The sequence below is a fragment of the Perissodus microlepis genome, chromosome 15 (genome assembly GCF_051167445.1).
Source record: "Perissodus microlepis isolate ML-2025 ecotype Zambia chromosome 15, ASM5116744v1, whole genome shotgun sequence".
Classification (NCBI taxonomy): Eukaryota; Metazoa; Chordata; class Actinopteri; order Cichliformes; family Cichlidae; genus Perissodus; species Perissodus microlepis.
In genome coordinates, this window is record NC_140475.1 from 36,659,666 (window position 1) to 36,680,750 (window position 21,085).

At 39.9% G+C, this 21,085-nt stretch overlaps 1 protein-coding gene across 2 annotated transcripts in view; it reads right to left on the reverse strand.

The window, feature by feature from the left end:
- negr1 (neuronal growth regulator 1) overlaps positions 1-21,085 on the reverse strand; it is a 178,014-nt gene that overhangs the window by 59,009 nt on the left and 97,920 nt on the right. For both annotated transcript variants that reach the window (XM_084953027.1, XM_084953029.1), the window contains exon 4: positions 11,255-11,386. In XM_084953027.1, the coding sequence (XP_084809153.1) occupies positions 11,255-11,386 (132 nt within the window). The remainder of the gene's footprint in view (positions 1-11,254; positions 11,387-21,085) is intronic.

Below are 21,085 nucleotides of genomic sequence, written 5' to 3' on the forward strand. Positions count from 1 at the left end.
CCAACCTTTCTTCTGCATCCTAATGAGCACATTCATAGGACTAGTGTATGTTGATTTTCTGTCCTTGCATGTGTGCCAATTATACCATTAGTTCCCTCTTTTGTTGCTCTGCTGAATAATCTGAAGGACTTAAGATAGTGAACCAAGCAATGGGTTATGCTAGGGCTCTTCCTCTTCATTTATCACTGCATGAAATGTTCGGCCCCATGCTGGGGGGGTATTAGTAGACCTTGACTGGATGCCTGTGCATGTTGTGTGTGAATGTGCACTGTGGGTGTGTGTACCCTTGTGTCTGTGGTCTAAACTCAAAATTCTTCTGCTTCAGAACCTTCAAAGATCTCTTCAAACATCACAGATTACTTCAGAGCTATATTTAAACTTAACCAGCATTAGTGGTTACTGCACCCGAAGACATCTTTGCAGAGGAGCAGTAACAACCTGCAGCAACTAAAACAAAAGTTTCTAAAGCACATAATAAAGTAACATCAGAGTGTCTGGTGTCTGACACTGCGCTTTACAGAACAGATGTACTTAAAGAAAAAGATGAGAAGAAGCAGAGAAAATTGCAACAGTACTCTGCAGCACAGAAATATAAGCCAATAACAAGTATGACAAAATCAATGTAGTATGCTGACCAGCAGAGGCTTAGCAAGTCCTCGTAATCCTCCATTGGTGGTATTGTGCGGGGCCATCGATTATCTGAAGGCTCTGAAAGCACCAGGGTGACCCGGCTGTCGTGTTGTACAGTTACTAGGACAGTGGACAGGGTGGCTCAGTCAGGTGAGTCAATACTTCAAATCTCACACATAGAGACATTTTTATTTATTTCATTCTTATTATACCAGGAGGGTTTTTCCTGCATGGAGGGTTTTTTCATGGCTGCCCTGCATGGAGAGGTTTTATGAAAAGTAACTGAGAAACAACCACGATTCTAATAAAATGATTACCTACACTGTTCAGACTATCTGGATTTGATTGAATCGAGCATTGCAGACGTGTTTAGAAAATAATCTTTCTGTGAAAAATGTAACACACACTCACTGCTTTTATGGTACGCTGACCAATCAAGCTTATGTGCATATCTTTAAACATCCATTCGGACCCAGGGATAGACCCTGAACTACAAACCACAAAACTGCTGGAAAATTGTTTTTCTAAATGTGCATTTCCTCTCTGGATTATTTTGCTGTGTTCCCTTTAATATATTACCAGCTGGATCAGCTATTTGTCAAATGAACACTGTGCTTTCTTCCTTAGACTCAAAGGATTTCCTATTTTTATAGTTAATTAGGTTTACTGTTCTCCATCAGTAGTTGGTTAAAATGCTCAGATAAAAAAAATCAAACTAAGACAATGAAAGGATTGAAAAATGTGCTGTTAAAAATGTTAGGCACTTCAGGTGCTCATCCGTTCCACAGCACAGCTCTAAATACAGAGCACAGTATAATAATAATACCAGCGATCCAGTCGTGCAACATGCCGCGTATTCAGAAAAACTATAAAAGTGTGGAGTTGGAACTGATGTTGCTTATTTGCAAAGGCAAAGTCAAATGTTTTTAAGCATTTTTCTATTTGCTGCACTTAATTTGAAAACTTGAACCATGTAAATGCATCATCCCACTGGCCAGCATACAATACGAGCACTACAGGCTGCAAAACTCCAAGAGCGGTAACTAAGAATATAAGGCTTTTCTTGAAGGCCAGTTGTATTTCTGCAAATGGACAAATTCAAAAAGCAATTTGGGTCCAATAATTGTCTTTCAGCAATTTCTAATATAGAAAAATCTCTCTTATAGCATTGCAGGTATTGCAAAATGCTATAATTTTATATGCATATCAATATTATCAAGTTCTCCCAATTTGGACCTTGGCACTGCGATCTGTTAAGACAGATCACAACCATAAAACCCAGTACAATCCAATAAGTCCAATTTTACCTTGCTGGCATATCTTATATCATCATATATTGTGCTATACACCATCAGGATTTTGGAGAGTAATGCAAAGTAGTGCACTAAAAACCATGAAGCCCCAATAATCCAGGTAATTTAATGTCTAGGGAATGCTGGGGTGGTGCTGTAAATCATGCCTGAAGTCACGGTGGCTCCACCAGATGGGGGTGAGCGGTTGGGTCCAGGAATAGTACAAGCATGGCAGAAAAATGAGGACTGTAAGGCTCTGGCAGGTGACAAATGGGCAGTTACGGATCGATCACGAACCAAAAGAAATTACATCTGCATTATCAAAACAAAGCCAATGTCTCCAAATGTCTATGCAAACTGTACAAATACACACACTTTAAAGATACATAACAAGTGTGACCTTTATTAATGGACAGGGTTTGCTCACAAAGCAAAACACCTTAATGTACAAGGCTTCGCTGAGTAGCGTCCCTTAAACAATCCTCGTGTGACAATTGATGATTAATTGGTGTACTTCAAGGATGAATATGATTTATTTAGCTACATACTATTGTTTGCCAAGAGAACCCGGAGAACACAGGCTTTTTAATTAAAGGATCAATTAATAACCCTACCTCTTCAGCCAGATTTGAAAATGAGTTTTCATTGCAATTAAGAAATGGACTCATCAGTGCATGACTTGTCAGCTTACACACAGAGACACTGTTCCCCACTGCCATCTGTGGGCTTCTTTGTCCTGCTTTTTTCCCCCTCAGTCAGGAATGGTTCTACTGCCAAGATTTATTAATTCATTAAGATTTCTATTCAGAACAGCTAGGGAACATTGTGTTCCTTCTTTTTATACAATGCGAGGCATATAAATAACCAGCTTAGTGTGTAGGACTGTGTGGGTCGACAACACCAGGGATTCAATCTATTGTCTGTGTTTAACACTAAATGGCTCAAGGTACACAAATCCTCACCTATCTTCCTAAATACACACGAGCTGGCGAGCTGTTCCGATGAAGACAATGGTACAGTCGACACACGCGGAAATATCATTAATCCATTGTTACGAGAGAGCTCAGTAAGTCATCTCCGATTGTGTGAACATAATAACCATGTTATAGACGATTTCATGTAAGCCTGTGATGTTATTCACCTTGCGCTCAACATTATTACTTATTTTGTCACTAAAATGGGATGCCAATGTTTAAAAGTAAAGGGAAAAAAAGGAAGTGTACTAGCCAGAACATTTATTCTGCAGAAGATCAAGTTTCCGCTCATTTATTCATGCCCCTCATGCAGCAAGGAATCCAAATAGCAATCAAGACGAGAGCTTTGGAGAGATGTAGAGAGATGGATTTACATCCAAACAGCTTGAGGGTACTGGCTTTAACTCTACTTAGGATTGGATCAGAATCCAATTCTAGGAAGCCTTCTCTTTTGAATCGTAAGCCACAGTATTTCAACAGATAGGGCAAACTGTCGACAAACGCTCAACGGAGACTGCGTGTCTGATTTGAAAATACTCCCGACGACAGTTTTCATTGAACTGTGCGATGAACGTTTATTCCACCTTTGATTCAACCTCACCATCCACCGCTGCGCTGAGCCTGATATGGACACACAGTATGTAGGTCATGCATTTTGCAAAATGTAATAAATTCTGCATACCTCCATGCAGCTGTTATAGTGTATAATGATTCTTTGTAAATTCAATAACTATCAAATAAATAAATAAATAAATGAAGCACAAACATGCCCACACACCGCTAATAGCTGTTTACTCCAGTGTCATTACTTGACATTGTAATGTTGGGTGGTCATGAAGATGTGTCTACTGAACACAAGTAAACAACTTTAGTCTCTTATTTATCAGAGATGGTCGTGACTCCCCACAACCACTCTGTCAGCAGAGGAGCATGTTGTGGGTGTATCTACCAGGCCGGGGCCTGAATTCCAAACAGGCCTGGACGGCTGGGGTATTAGAGGGAAAGGAAGGTTAGGAGCAAACAAAGGACCAGGTGATGCAAAGAATTAGAAGTATTCGCAGTGTGCTCCTGCATTCTGATTTTTGTTTTTTCAGAAAGCTATCAATACCACTGGTTAAATTGCTCACAGCAGCTCTGATGTGTATGGTGATTAAAATGATCACAGTTTTGCTGGACAATTAGTGTAAGCAGGAAAGAGCGAGGTGCTCTTCTTTTTACAATCACAGCCATGGCGAATATGTGAGCGGAATTCACAGCTGCAGGGTACTGGAGGAGGGAGGAGGCGTAAAAATGGCTGGAAGACTCCGAAGCATACAGGGTACGCTTTCACTCTGCCACGAAGGAGCCAAAGTGATATTAAAAAGGAAGACAAACCTGTACTGGTTAAAGCTTTAGCCTGAATCGAGGGATGCTGTCATACAAAATTATACGCGGTCAGAAGTTTGTATACGCTCACCATTGGCATGAATATAATGGTAATTTTGGGCTTTCAATCGTTTCTTTGAACTGTGTACAGCACACATCTTCAATGGTTAAAAACAAACAAACTGGGTCCACCAGTTTGAATTTATTTTGCATTTTCTCTAATCCACATAGAGTTAAAAATTATACATGCAAACTCTTACATACATTCACCTCAAACTTTTAGTAATTGATGCCTTTTAACTTGACAAGCCGAGTGGCTCCTGGAGAAAAGTTTTGTATTCAGGGCTTAACAAATTAGTTAAAAAGAGAAAACGCAAATACTTTTTAGAAATCTGTCAAAAAACCTGTTAAAAAATAAAACTCACTGAATTCACTGAAATGTAATCAACATTTTTATTCCCGGCACACTGGACTTCTCTGAGAGCTCATTAATAAATCAAGCATTACATCAACCATTAAAACTAATCTGTCTGTTCAGGAATGCAAGAAAATAACTAGTTTCACATCTTAATCAAAAATTCTAATGTGCCTTAAAACAGTAAATTTGAAAATAATGAACAACAACAATAATTACATTCTGTTTATAAAACCATAATTTTGAATAACGAACTTGCACATATTGGTGGATTAATCGTTACAAAAACATTACAATCATTTTGGTAAATACCAATAATGTTCATTTAGGGCATGATGACACAGTTTAATGACCATGATTGAGCAATAATAAAAACACACGCTCCAGCTACAGAACACAAAGTAAAAGCATATCAAGTGTGCAGGCATGCGCCAATCACAGCTGTTCCCAGCACTGTGCAACTTGAACTTTCCTGGACTCGTATGATTCGATGATTCGATGACTGAAGCTATGCTAAAAGACAGACAGAGATCAAACTTCTAATGTCTGCCACAGCAGACGGAGAAGAGCTTGTCCCTCAAAGAAGATCATCATTGTTGTTGGAAATACTTCAGAAGTTATCTCAACCGATTATAAATCATATTCAAAGCGTTTTGTCTGCGCTGCAAAGGAACACAATTAACTTTTTCAGCTGCCTCAAGATACACCTTAAGAAACAGTATAATGAATGCGTAAAGTGCAGGAAAAACAATGCAATGGTTGCTAACATAAATTAGAAAATAGTCAACTTAGCGGACAAAGATGTGTTATTGCATCGCTGAGTTATTTTTCCCAAGCCTCAGGAGAAATTCAGAAGGATCTCACAGCAGTCGAGTACTTCTCTACAGCTTTATTTACATTCATGGTGGAGGTATAATGAATGGAGTGCCTTTATATTTAGCTTCTAAGAGATGTAGGTCAGGTGAATAAATGCATGATTTAAACGCATTATTTAATTAAATAAGCTAAAATTAACAGGAATGTAGCCCAATGTAAAATCATGTAAAAGAGTCCTAAAAGAACCCTGCTGATTTCATTTTCTTAAGTTCATCTTAAGAAAATAAACGTAAAATAAATGAATAACTGACTCTATATCGCCTCCTTGTGCTTCTTATTTCAGATAATAGCCAAATTGTACTTCTGCAAAACATCTCGATATCTGCAAAGTTGACATTTTCTGTGAAATTTTGTCCAAATTTTTTGAGTTAGGGTTAAAATCTTTATGTAAACATTTGTGCCACGCTATCAAATTCCCTCTAGATATTTCAAACAGCTTCAGATGAAGCAGCTGAAACAGTGACGGGCAAATAAAACGTAGCACGACAAGACAGTTAGCTGTCTCCGTTTCTTCCGTGTGTGACTAAAGTTTGTGCAAACTGTCAAATCTCATCTTGCAACATGATGATGTTCAAACCCTGTATTCTCACTCGTTCAATAAGAGGAGCAGACACCTCTCTCTGGAGGAAAAGAGCTCCCTAAACTAGAAAGCGAGGTCAAACACCTTTGATTGTTCGTCTTAAAACAGAAACAGGCTTCTGTTATTGTTTTATCTGTAGTGTTAGTGATGGATGCCTTCAATCTGCTACAAGGTGGCTTCATTAATTAATCAAACACCAGCGTTTTATCTCAGGCGGAGGTGTTCCACGGTGGTTTCCTTTTCATTCATCCCTCCGACTCAACCACCTAGATGTGATATTTATGCTTTTGAGTCACACTGTGCAGTGAGAATTTCAGCCAGTAACGGCACCCACCTGCAGTGAAGATGAATATGTAAATTTAAAAAAGTAGGTCAGAGATCAAATTTCATCAGGTAGAATCACAGCTGAAATATCCTTTCGCCAAGTAGGGTTTTTTAAGCCAATCTGATTCTAGTGCGACCTTATGGATGACTGCCATCGTTCAGGTTTAGATGATAAAAGTATTCAGTCGCCGTTCATTTATCGCCAGGAGCATAAAGGCAAGAAGCCCTCTCAGGCCATAATTTAATTAATGCTGCCACATGAAGGTAGGACATTTGAGCCTTAGAGAAATCCATGCTGGGGTTACATGTACTGGACTTAACACACGGGCAGTGACAATGCCTGCGAACGTCTGCCTCTAACTCCTCCTATCATAGAGAACCAAATGGCAGGCTTAGTGGCCCGGTGTTATTAAAACTGCAAATATGTTCGAGCTTAATTTTATTTTCATTACCTTGGTTTGCTTATTTTAATTAGTGGCCCTAATCTGCAATTAGCCCAGAGGTCAGCTATACCCACAGCTTTGAAAAAAGCCATTGTTTTGAACAAAATTGTCTGGACATGTATTTAATTAGACTGTTAACCCTTGAAATGTCAGTGTCACTCAATCCTATGCTGTCTTATTAGAATGATGAAGGAAAAAATACTACAGACTTCACTAACTGATGAATATGAATTCATTTCATTTAACTGCTGTTAGCAAGAAAAAAGAGGATCAGTGGTGATACCATAATGGGGTCAATGCACGCCACGATAGCCGCTTACACTGTTAACAATATCGAACGATAACGCTGCGCCCTTTCTGTTACTCCACCTCTCATTTCTTTGTGTTTCGCTAAGAAGCTTTTTCGTCATTTCTTTAAGTAGTCTTCACAAATAGTTCAGCTTTTGAAGGACATTCAAAGCTCTTATTTGGATGCTGGCTGCCTTTTGCTTTGTTCTTTGTCAAGATGATCGAAAATCCAGAGTTCAGGGGAGGCCAATCCATGATTTGTAATGTTCCATTGTGTGTTTTTCTTTTTTCTACTGCCAGTATTGTAAAAGGTGTGCTTTGGCGACTTTGGCAGTGTGTTTGGGATCATTGTCATTCTGAAATTAAAGCTGCTGCCAATGAAATGGTTTCCAGATGGCATCGCAGGGCGGATCCAAATCTGTCTGTACGTTTCTGCATTCATAATTCTTTTAGTTTTGACATGATCCCCAACACCACTGGCTGAAATGCAGCTCCAAACCAAACAGAGCCCCCACTGTGTTTTGCAGATGGCTGCAGACACCCACTCCTGACTATTTGAACCAAATATTAGTATTCATGACTCCATCAGACCTGCTGTCACTGATTTTCATTCTAGTTCTTGTGTAATTTGGCAAACCTCAGCTTTTCGCCCTGTTTCCCTTAAGAACGGCTTCTTAGAAACACTTCTTAGAGCCAGGTGTGTTTTTTATGCTCAGATGATTCATAGTTCAGTGTTGAGTGACTTAATAAACAAGCAAAAAGAATATTTGAATTTCTGTGCTGTGTGCTATTTAAGTTAGAGAGTTAAACTGACACCTGCACAGTCTCCCAGGAGGGCCTTCACAAAATTAGCAGGCTTCTTTTGTGAGACATACAGCTGTAAATAAGCTGTATGAGCACGTGTCCATACAGTGTAATATTTTTAATAAAGTAAATTTCTTGCTTCTTGCTGCGTAATTACTCTCTCTTGTTTGAGTTTCCATGTCAGCTAATGTCTTTATCTTAATACAGATTTTAATACGCTCAGCCCCTCATCAATAGCCCACACTCCCGGGTGCCTGGTGAATACAGCCTGATGTGTGACAGCAGAGCATGAATGATACAGTAGATTGGGACACAATCCAAATGCTTCTCTTTTTACTTCACAGGAGGAGAAGTGTGCCAGTGAGGAGAGGAGGCAGTGAAGAGTGGCCACCAGCTGGCTAAAGCTCTGCCTGCTGTGGCCAAATCAGTCGCTCCAATGGACAACTTTAATTCATTCATTCTGCTTCCTTATCTTTAGAGATGAGCACATGTGTCACCAGTCACCATGCAGAGAGAAAAGGGAAGAGGCAACTTTGATGAAAAATACAAGCATGAAAAGCATACTGACAAAATGCTCTGAAAACAGTCGCTGACTATTTGAAGCTACAGAACACAAAATATTGAAGAACTTTTCAGTCCCATTTGAAGAAGCCAACAAACAAAGTCCTGCCTCTTTAATGTCAGCTGCATTTTTTGCTTCTTCTCTGTTACCTATTCAGCACCTTGAATTCTAAACAGCCGCAATAAAACACAGGACCTTTCGTGTGTGAAATGCTTGTGAGGCTAGAAAAATCTGACAGTGTTTGCAGTAGCTCAAACAGCATGTAAATAATTATGAAATCCATTATTTATAACTGAAAGGGTAGCCCCAAAGATGTACAGCGCGTGCTCAAACACTTATCAGACACCTTCTAGTCTTACTGCACACAAATTATGAAGGAAAATGTGTATACATGTCACACAAGAGCTCTATCAGATATTTCATGTGTACAGCGGATGCCCATCAAGCTGTCTCTCTAAATCAATGGTGCAAAACCAATGGCCTGAGAGCCATAACGGGCCCAGCAAAATCTCTGAACTGGCCCACTTGATGGGTTTGCAGAATGTGAAACTTGCAAAAAAATCATAAATACTTTAGGTTTTTTGGGGGTAAGATGCACCGCCACTGAGGTGTGACGATGCCAGCATTACAAGTCCGAATGTGTGAAAAGTTAAAAGCATTTCTCTAATATTTTGTTGGTGTTTGGTCAAAAAATACTGGAAATGCACAAAGGCTTTCTCTGTTCGCAGATGCACTTTGATCACTAAATGGTACTGCACATGTAAAGTGGAAAAACAAATCCACAAGCTCATTTTTCTTAAGACAGCTCATGCAGGGTATGCCTCCTTTCCTAAATTACATGAAAGTTTTTTGTGTATTTTATATTAAGAGAAAGGGGCGACTGTGGAGCCTCTTCTTAATTGGTCATTCGGCAATGACTTTATAGCATCTGGATCTTTAATGATACTTCACCTAAATTTAAGGACTGCGTGCCACTTTATAAAAGGTTATATTTTTCCCACTTCGCTAGCGCACAAAAAAAAACCCTTTTAAGACCCATTGGATTATTTCAAAAATGAATTATCATCGACCTCAGTGAAGGCTGTGTTACTTCATTCCTGAAAAGAAACACTTTGGAGATAATGGCTTTCAACTGACATCGACTCTAAAAATCTCATTTCAAAGTAATCGCTCAACATCCTCCTGCTGCTTTTGATAACACTGTCCAACAAACTGTCTCCTTTACATTTTTCATTTTTATAGCATATTCCATAAAGGTGTTGCAGTTAGGCTGGCTGCGTTACAAAAACTAATTATTCATTACCCTGAAGGCTGATGTAATGTGCGAGAGTTTTTGGTCCATACGTTTAACTCTTTTGTACTAGAAACACTTTCTATTTGTGAAGCGGAGCAACTCAATATCTGCTGTACTGAAGGATTATGTAAAATATCAGATCAAAGGGAAATTTGTAAATAGTTCTCAGAAACCAATTTATACTATAAGATCAAAGGAGTCACAGACAGATATCTGGACCATTGTCGTCTGCGTTACAGATCAATAGCAACGAGTGAATCAATGGCAGAAGCAGCCTGAGATAACTGTCCAGCAGGCCTGAGCACTTGACCAAATACAACACGCTCCCACCCCAACTATGGCTCAGGGGCTCAAACTGTGAAGACTTTGTCTGACAGCAAAGAAAAGTCTTCCTAATCAATTCACTCAGTTCGAATGCTAAGCCCACATAACCCCGCCGTCTCGGCTTAAAATTCAGCGTCTGACTATGACATGCCTTATCAATCACAGAGAACATCTCCTTTGTTCTGTACCATAAAGACACAGCCAGTTGTCAAAGCACTTTTCATCCTTGAACCCACGTCTCAGTAGAGCTATAAATAACTGGCCTCTGAAACTTCACTCAGACCCAGCTCATTAGAGCCAGGCATTACCCAGAAATAATGGCCACAATTCTTGGTTTTGAACCAAAGCGGGCATGAACACTGTCTTAATACATGGAGGTGGATACAGATGATCTGCAGAAACAGATTAAAAATTGTTTTGAAAATGAATATAAAAAAGTACGTATCAATTTCTTAAAACCTGAATTAGAAAACTTGCATGATTAGCTTTCTGGATGCGACTCACTAACTGGGCCAAGACGAGCCTTTTTTCTTTCACTTCCCCCTCCCTCCCCACATCGCAGTCGATGAGTGCTTGATAAGCTTTTCCAAAAGTGAGATTTAGCAGAGGGCATCTATACAGAAACTTCAATGAATAACAGTGAAGCAAAGGAGCACTTCTGAAAGAAAAGGGAATGGCAATAATAGTCAAGCACCCAATTCTGCTTCTACTTACAAGTGGTGGTTTCTATGTGACCACGACAGCTAAAGCCCAGTATCATTCATTAATGCCCTGGCTCCTCATTACTGTCTCCTCACACTTTTGAAAGACTCATTACCTGCATAATGGAATAGTGCTTAGAACAGTCAGACCTTTCCTTAGTGTGAATTAATCATCTACATGCACCGACAAAAAGGGAATTCTCGCATTAAATATTAAGAAACTTCTTTAGCTCTCGACTTTCTCAAACTTCTGGATAGTATACTTTCTTGAAGTGCACCGTCAGGGACACGACGCTGGCATTGTTTCAAGCGTTCGTGGATCTGCGAGGCCGGTGCACAAAAAAACAGGGGAACCCAAGGAAGAAGAAAGAGATGTACTTACAGTTGACTGTGACTTTTACTCTTTTGGTGTCGGGAGAGGCAATGTCATTTAAAGCGCTGCATTCGTAGTCTCCAGCCTGGTCCTTTGTGATCCCAGTGATGTTAAGATTTTCACCACTGTCATACTTCTTGGCTGGAAATAGAAGAATAGAGGCAAACTACTTACCACCATGTCTACACAGAATACAAACACGTACGCGCATACATAAGGCATTTTGTGCTGCCTGTGGTTAGTGGGTGGAAAGCCCTCATTTGTAGCAAATTATTTGTAAGTTTAAGTCTGAGTAGAAGAGGCAATACAATTAGATATTGCATTGAACTCCTGATTACCTTCCTTGCATCCTAAAATAGCAGCAGACCAGCAGAGCATTGATCTATTTATATTGATACAGCGGTAGGTAATAATGGTGTATTCCCAGTCATCCGCTCATCGTTTGCTCAACCCCACGCAATGCAGTTAGAGCTGTCCCTGAAGACAGACAGATTTGATGGCTCAATGCACATGTCAGTGCTTTACTGGCATAACAACAGTGGCATGGCCCACTTTAAACATGCAAATCCACACAAAGATGTCCACTCAACACTCAAATTAAAATAGGCTAACAGAGATAGACTCACTTGGCTAATTTCTGATGCTAGAAACTGCATTAATAATAACCCTGAGAAAAGTAGAGCGACACAGAATAATATGGTTTCCAGAATAATTCGGATACAGCCATCAGGAATAAATACATTAGTGGCATAAATCTGGGAATTCTTAATCATTTTATATCTGAAGGATGTAAGCTGAAAGACAGAAAGGCAAAGCAGCAAATGCTGGAAAGTGTTCAAGGCTATGACACACTTTTAGCCAAAGCAAATAAATGTAAATGAAGTTTATCTCAGCCAACATTATGGGTAAGCCACTCATTGTTTTATTTAACGCTGTCGTTAGAATGAATAGTTGAGTCACTGATGGAAACAAAATTAATGAACAACTATTTTAATAACCAATTAATCATTGCCGCCATTTATTTAGCACTCATCTGGAACCTGTTTCTCAGTATGTGTGCTTATGTTTGTGCTTCTTTATGTATGAATACATCGTTTATATATAACCACAATTTCACTGGAAGATGAAATATGAAAATGACGACTCGGCTAATCGACACTGAAAATAGCATAATCTGAAGCTCTATTTAACATGTTAAACCAGCCACTTAAAACAGCATAATGGAAAAATCTGTCCAATCATTGATAATCACGGCCAATAAGCTCCAACTGACAGCAAAGACACGTTCTATTTCGAGTAAAATCACACCTATAAGACTGTTTAGATCATTTAGCTTGTGAGTGTGCGTGTAACAAATGGTTAAAATATCTCAGCAGGCTGCTCTGTGTACATATAAGAGAAACTGTGGTAGAATTTTCCCCAGACAACAATTAATTTCCAACCCAGTGGTGCTCAGTGTGAAATCTATTTATACAGAACCTTTCAGCCTGGTAATGGTGGTTTGGGATGGAAGATGTGTGGCCAGACTCAGAAGGCATGGGATTCAAACAGAGCACACAATCAAGTTAAACTGAGCACAGTGTACCATACAGAAAACCACAGAGATGTAACCCCGATTTAGCCAGATCTTATAAGAGAGGAGTCGGAATAAAGACAACTTGTGTTTCAGAACAGCTGCCATTCGGTGCTGCCTGCAAGTGAGCTGGATTTTATATGTAATGCCACATTCTCCAACCCTGGTGGGCATTTTCTTTGATTTTTTTCTGCAAACCACTGTGTCAGAAAACTTGAAACCGAAGAAACTGTCGATAATAAGCTTTCTTGTCTCTCCTCACACTGTCGTGGTGGCAACAATGAAGTCCAAGAGTCTTGGCAAAGATATTGTAGCAACACAAACAACTGCAAAAAAAAATAAAAAATAAATAAAGGGCCAGCGTTTGAGAAAACAATCCATAAATAAGCACTGAATGTGTCTGAAAAACCACACCAGTTAGTGTGCCAAGAGAGCACATGGATGGAGACATCACACAAAGGGCTCTAATTTTGTGGAGCTGGATGGTAAGCGGCTGGGACACAAGTGAAGAGGAATCTTCAGTGGGTGCACCGCTTTTGTTTCGTTTTTGACTTAATCCCACTAATGTGCGAGAGGGTGTGCAGCAGATTGTGTCAATATAGGAATCAAATGGTGGAGAGCACGTCTGATGTAATAAAAATGTGATTTTGTCTAGACAAGGTTACAGTACCAGGATGCAATGCACAGTATTTCCATGTGCTATTAAATTACTTGTGTAAAGATTGCAAACCGGTTTTTATTTTAAATAACACACTGCCGTTTTCTAATTTCACTCGGGCATATCTCTCATAGCAAAAGATAAATAGCAATCCATTAGATTGAGAGACATGGTATGCTACAAAGTCACAATGTCAACAATATTACAAGGGAAGAGGCATTAGCTACTGAATATAAGCAGTGGGTGGCTTTCAGTAGTAAGCTAATCATCTAAGATAGCTTACATATTTGTGTGGCACCTTGGCCTGATGATACATGTACAGCTTGTATTTGAACAAAGAGATTAAATACACAAATTGAAGTCATTTTTAACTACATAGTATTGTTAATGTTTCCATCTATTAAGTGGACTTACTGAACTGAAGCAAAGCCAGAACGTGACAATTGCTTTACTGGTCATATCGTGTATATTTCTAAGTATATTTTTTGATCGTTCTCAGCATTTGCATTTGGCAATTTGTTCAAAAGAATGAGAACGTGCTTTTATGATGTGCACAAGTGACTAGATGATTTAACGAGCAGTTTTGATCATTTGAAATGCATCAAAGCCACTGAGAAAATCTGTAATAGCGCAGTCATTTTAATTTAAATTTGAAAGAGTTTCAGAAGGCAGAGAGACAGACTGCACAGTGGATAAGTTTTGTCAGCTCTGAAAACCCTTCCAACTGTCATTGTAATATAGAGTTAAAAATGATGCAATCTACCAATTAATTTGGGGCAGCTGAATCATAATAATTTCCCCATATACCCTAATTATCATTGCTATCTGCTATCTGAGTTTACAGACTGCTTTATAGTATCTAATTGATCATAAAGAAGGCAGAATGTTTGTTTTTTTCATATAAAATTGCTTGCATGTGTGTTAGTATTACCCACATGACACCGCTAAAACCAGGTATAGTCATTAAAATGAATGTCTACTTGTTGCAAACACAGCTCTCGTGGATCATTACGGCCCATTAGCGGTTGCATTTTGGCTTGATGATCAGAGTTATCTGATGCTTGTTTTTTTATTGTGAAGAACTCTGAGAGCTGCGCTTTAGAAATGACCAATATAAATAAACTTAATTAACAACATATATACTATAAAGAAATGCAAGCTTCCATACTACAGAGACACACACACACCCTCCGGCTCTATGCTTGACCTCAACACTGCCCTTATTCCACAGCTTCGTTCATTGCATTTCACTATACTTGGTATTAAAGACACACAGGGCTTAGAAATCCACGGTATGCACTAGTGTCTTTAATAAGGCAATGAAATCAAAAGCAGTGACCCACAAGGCCAAGTACTGTTGCTACATATTACGAAATGCTGTAGTTTCCACAGGAAAGAGCTTTTTTCCACAATCCCTCACTTCCCTGCCTCTACAGGAGGTCGATTACATTAGAACAAAAAAGAAAAAATGTTAAGCATGAAGCTTACATATTTTTCAATTCATTTGCATTCAATTATGTTTTATTTATATAGCAATAAATCACAACAGTGACCCCCGAGGTGCTTCATATTGTAAGGTAAAGATCCTACAATAATACAGAGAAAGCCCCAACAGATCGGATCACCCAATATCAGGAAGCACTTGGCAACAGTGGTAGTGAAAAACTCCCTTTTAACAGGAAGAAACCTCTAGCACAGGGGTGGGCAACTGCAGGCCTCGAGGGTCGGAGTCATGCAGGTTTTAGATGTGTCCTTGATCCAACACAGCTGATTCAAAGGCTAAATTACCTCCTCAACATGTCTTGAAGTTCTCCAGTGGCCTGCAGGACACCGGCCCTCGAGCCTTGGAGTTGGACACATGTGAACTAATCATTTGATTCAGGTGTGTTAACCGAGGGTCATAGCTAAAATCTGCAGGACACCGGGCACTTGAGGGCTGGAGTTGCCTACCCCTGCTCTAGCAGAACCAGGGTCAGGGATAGGAAACCATCTGCCGTGTAAAGGGAAGGAGACAGGACGAAAGACAATCATAAATCTACATATGAATCTGCAGTATAAAAATGCTGCAGATTGGTTTTTAAGGGTGTGGAATAACACCTCAGCCTTTTAAGATCTTCTTTGCAAAAGTGTTGTACCTGTTTTCATAATCTGTCAACCACATTCTCTATAAATATATATTCTTTTTAAATAAACCTTTTTGATCATTGAAGTAAATCTTTTAAAAAAGCATTTACAACACTTCAAAATTAAAATTGAAAACATAGGAAAGTGCTTTCTTGAGTCAGAACTGTACCTGCAGTGCTGTATAGCTTGTTAGAGCGCAGTCTTTCTGCACCTCCAGATGATGCTATCTTTTGACCCACAGGTTCCCATCCACACAACATTTATTTTCCTTTGCAGAACGGCACTGAAAGAATCTTTTGTCCCATCCAGCTACTGCAGGTTTCGCTGCGATGCTTTTTTCTTCATTCTGCTATGGACTGTTGTATGAGTACAGCCTTTTTCCTATCTTTTTTGCAGTGACGTACGCTGTCAACAATTTACAGTATAAAACAATATAAAAGTGGAAATGTGAGTCTTTTACAGTCTCTTGCAATCAGTCTCTTATACAGAAATGTGTAACTTTGTTGAAACTGATATAAGCCACACAGAAAAAACTGCAGCTTTTTGCTCTTCAACAACGTTTTCAATTACTGTCTACAAAACCTTACCTGCAGTCAACATCAGAAAATACTTGAAGAACCTGTTGTATTGACAATGTGACGAATCATGACAGTAAACAATGATGTAAGGATAGTTTGCTTTGTGTATTTACATTTGAGAGATAAATGAAGGCAGGTTTGCTTGAATTGTTTGGAGAATTCTTGTAAACGCTGAGGATGATTTGTCTAGTATTAAATGAGGCTGTTGTAATCTGTCTGATGTCAGATTTTCCAATGCTACTAACAAGTGTAGCTTTGCTGGTAAGCAAATTGATGCAAAATGGATCATCTATGCTCGGTTAGTCACATGATATTAAAAAAAAAAAGCGTCTGACTTTCCGATGCCTCCAGTTAACCGCTTTGAAAAATGACGACCTCACATTTATTTCAGTATTGACACAGCATAAATACAACCCACAGCGAGTTCAATATCACTGAACTGTGAGTACACAGAGCAGATAAAAGAGGCAGTGAAGACTTGGGATATGAGAGCAAATTGGAATCATTCACAACAGGAATGAGACATGATGTCAGTCTATATTTAATCATAGAATCCAGGTGAAACTGCAGTGGCTTAATTATGGTAAATGGAAGGCAGTGTGACTGGTCACAGCTAGTGCATTACAGATGTAGTCAATGTGATGATGGCTCAGTCCCAGTAAGCTCTATAGCCCCGCAAGCCCAATACCACCATCATCTTTAAGACTACATAGACTTAAAGGCCGGCAGGCTCGGCAGTGATTTACTGGAGCTTCATTTAATCAGCTCTGGAATAGCACCTTTTGTGCAGGTAAAATGTAAAAGAGTTGCAGACTAATGCACAAAGCAACACTCACATATGAATAGTGAAAAGAATAAAAATGCTACCAATTCAATTAAAAATACACAAAACAGATAAAAGCAAATAAAATTGATCTCAGCAGGCAGGAACATGACTGAAAAAGGAAAAACAGCAGGAAAATGTACAGGGAGCAGAGAAGGTCTGGAGCCCCTGTTAGTGGGCTGTCCACAGTTTTAGAGAATGAGTAATTATACTTAAAAGCATTAAAGCTGGTAGGCAGCAAGCTGGTGTCCATCCTAAATGATGGCAGTAGCTGGTCTCTGGCATTTACAAACCTGCTGGTTGTTTTGATTCAGGTACCCCTTCTATCAGGATTCGGAATCATCGGGAAAACAAAAAACTTAAACAGTCACAACTGAGCAGAACTCACCCAAGGTTCAACACGGGCGATCGTGGCTCAAGAGTTGGGTGTTTGTCTTGTAATTGGAAGGTTGCCGGTTCGAGCCCCGGCTCGGACAGTCTCGGTCGTTGTGTCCTTGGGCAAGACACTTCACCTACCGCCTACTGGTGATGGCCAAAGGGGCCGATGGCGCGGTATGGCAGCCTCGCCTCTGTCAGTGCGCCCCAGGGCAGCTGTGGCTACAACTGTAGCTGCCTCCACCAGTGTGTGAGAGTGAATGAATAGTGGTATTGTAAAGTGCTTTGAGGGGTCCCAAAAAGCGCTATATAAATGCAATCTATTATTATTATTAACACAGTCCAAACAAATATTGCATGCACACAAAAAACTAACTGTGTTTTAAATGGGCAGCACATTGAAGTGCATTGTGATCCACCCACATAATGCCATTCTGGCTTGCCGTGCGGTTACCATTAACAGTGATTGCACCAGTAACCTGCACCAGTGTGGTTGGGAATTGCTCTGCTTGAGTGGTACCATAATAGTTAAATGCTGGGTTATTCTGGAACAGCCTACGTAATTTGAGTTTCCAGATCAAATGCTACCAGACCACACTGATTTCACCAGATGTCATCTGTCTTACTTGCACCTTGCTGGTTTGGAACATCTGACCACAGAGATGAGGCTGACTGTGAAACACTTGAGACCCTGCAGTGAAATGGCACTGATATACTGATAAAATAAAAATACATAATTATTTGAAACCACCAGCATCGCTGGTGCCAAATAGCGAGGGCATAGACGTGCAATAAAAAAAATTGTGGCCGTGACCTCCGCTGAACACATACAAGCATCTTTGTGGTGTTTTTGGAAAGGAAAAAAATCTTCACGCGCTTCAGCCTAGAGAAGCAATCAAATGCTATCCATTTCACATGAGCAGATCACAATAATGAGAAACAGGTGTGAGTAATAATGTCTCCCACGCTCAGCAGTACCCTTTAGTGATATACACAGGCGGCATGTAGGCTTCCAATTAAACTGACGGAGCTAAATATTCCAGTTTGCGAGTGTTCATAATTCTGTAGAAAATATGCAGCCTTGTGCTGATTCAATGTGAACATAATGACATCTCTGAAGTTATCAAATGCTAGCAAACCCGGTCAGTCAAACCAAATGGAAAAGGATGGTCATTGCTACTGTTACATGAGTTTTCCCATGCCTAACATAGCAAACACTATCAGCCTTTTGTTGTGCTTATATATCCCACATCCCTGTCTTTGCTATTCATCTAACATTGTTTTTGGTGTACTTTGTTGTTTTCTTGTTGGATTTTCTGAGCTGCACAAAGACATGTTCCTACTACTGGATGTGAGCGGTCGCTTGAACAAGAATAAACTATTTAAAAACAAGATCAGTGTTAACCAAGAAATCAAAAGCTAAATGTTTATGAAAGCTAAATTCCTGAATCAGTTTCAAAGAGAAACACATCCAGCGCTCACAGTAATAGTTATCCAGCTAAAATCACGTTAATCATTTCATAATATTTCATACTACTATAGACTGCAGTGGGAAGCTAAGAGATTCTTTATATTAGATGGTCCAATATTTTTAGTCTAATAGTGACTCAGTTTACTAGACTGAGTATTACAACAAGGTCCATACCATAATGTTGATCAGTTTAATTCAGTTCAATTCTAGGTCTACACTATCACGCAGCAGAAGTTGAGCAGTAGAGGTGTTCGTCATTTGAAGTAGAGCATCATTATTTGCAGCAAACCTTTTTGGTACCATCGATGTTAAGATTTCACTCATTTAGTGTGACCAGGATGGACGAAATTAGAAATGAGAATAAAATATGAGAGCATGAGGGTGGGAATAGATGTTTGTATCTGTGTGTGCCTGTTTGTCTGTGTCTATATGTCAGGTCGGGTATCAGACTCCACCTCTCTGGGGACATCTCAGGCCCTCCAAGGAGGCCTATCTCCCCCCCACCACTCCCCTGCCAGTGGCAGACGCCCTCAGACATCGGTGTATTGGTGGTTCTTTGTGTCCGGGGATGGGCGTCCAGGTACACACCGGCTCCTGGTGGCTGCATGTCGGGGCCTGGAGCCTGGGGCTCGCTCGGGCCACTTCGGGGGTGGGGTGCCCTCGGCCTCTCGGCCTGGGGCTCGGTCACTCTGGCACAGCTGGCTGCCGGCGGAGCTCACGGGCACATCACTGCAACCCTCCCTGGCTTCTGCTCCGCGGCTGCTGAGTGACCCCTCATCTGGGGCTCTCCTCAGCTCTTTCTGGGACAGTGGCGCAGCTGCCCCTCTGTTGGTCTTCCTTGGTCTCTTGTGTTCTGGGGGCCTCTGGATGTCTGGAGCCTGGATCTCCTTCATACCTGCTTCATGCCCTGGAGGACGGGTCTGTGGCCCCCCCACACCCTCTAGCAGATCATTACAAGCGCATTCATGCTCACAGGTGTACACACGGGTGCTCACACACACAAACTACACCCTTTTTGGCTCCTACCTCAAAGCACACTGTGCGCTGTCGATATTGCGTGCTGCACAATAATGTTTAATATTTAGTACTTACTGTTATATTCACATAGATCATTGTAATGATGTTGTTTATTATATTGCTCTATTTTTTCTGCTTGTTTTCTCTTTTTTCTTTCTCAACAGGTGATCCAGGTGATTGATTTATGTATGTTTTGTCTGCTTATTTTGTTGGTTTTTGTTTTTTTGCCCTTTATCACCGTTCCTCTTCCCCGCTGTTTTTCTTTCCCTCTTTCTTTCTCCCCTTTCTTTTCCTCAGCCAAGTCTGTCCCGTATTTGGCAGGTTAAAATAAAATAAACAATAAAAGGTAGGAAAAAAAAGAAAAAAAAGAAACGAGAATAAAAGAAGGACAACTTGGAAGATGGCAACTAGTGAAGCTGTCGTCTTATAGCTCTGCCCCGACTCGCCGATAAGAAAGACTCATGTATGGAAGTACTTTGAGGAGTACTTTAAGGTGAATGACTGATTTGCAAAAGGTAATATGCAAGCATTGCTAGATCACAGGACGAAATACTTCCATTTCAGTGAAGCTTTTCTATTCTATTATTTTTTTCTAATATACAGCAATAATTATGAAGTTTTATGTATTTTTATGGATTTCTTAAATGTTCTTTCACCAACCTACGTAGCAATGATCCAACCACATCACACCAAACAGCCTGAGTTGCCAGCAGGTACAGTATGAAGACTTGTATACTTCTACTACTATTTACAAAAAAACATTAACAATATTACAGAACATTAAGAATGAGGCTCTCCCTGTTCCTGCTGCCAAATGAATTTTCACACCAAAGCCACATTATCTTGTGAATCTGTAATAAAAGTGATCATTTGCGTGAAATGACTGGAATAGTTTGTAGTACGAGAAGCAAAAGAGCAGATAAACAAAATAAAATCACATGAAAATAAACAACACATTGTCTAAGATTAAGACCACTGTAGCACAAAGTTGCAGCGGGCATTTACAGGAAGATTTGCTGCTTTCCCCCAACATCATTCACATGTTAACTTCAGAATCAGCAGATGTGGACTTACAGTTGAACAAAATATTAATGCAGATCCTTCAGAAACAAATGGACAAATTTCAGATTTAAAAATCAGATTACGCTGCAGTGTATTAGTAAATGAACTCCAATATATTATTTCCATGCAGGATCCACTTGCACCAGGCTGCAAATTGTG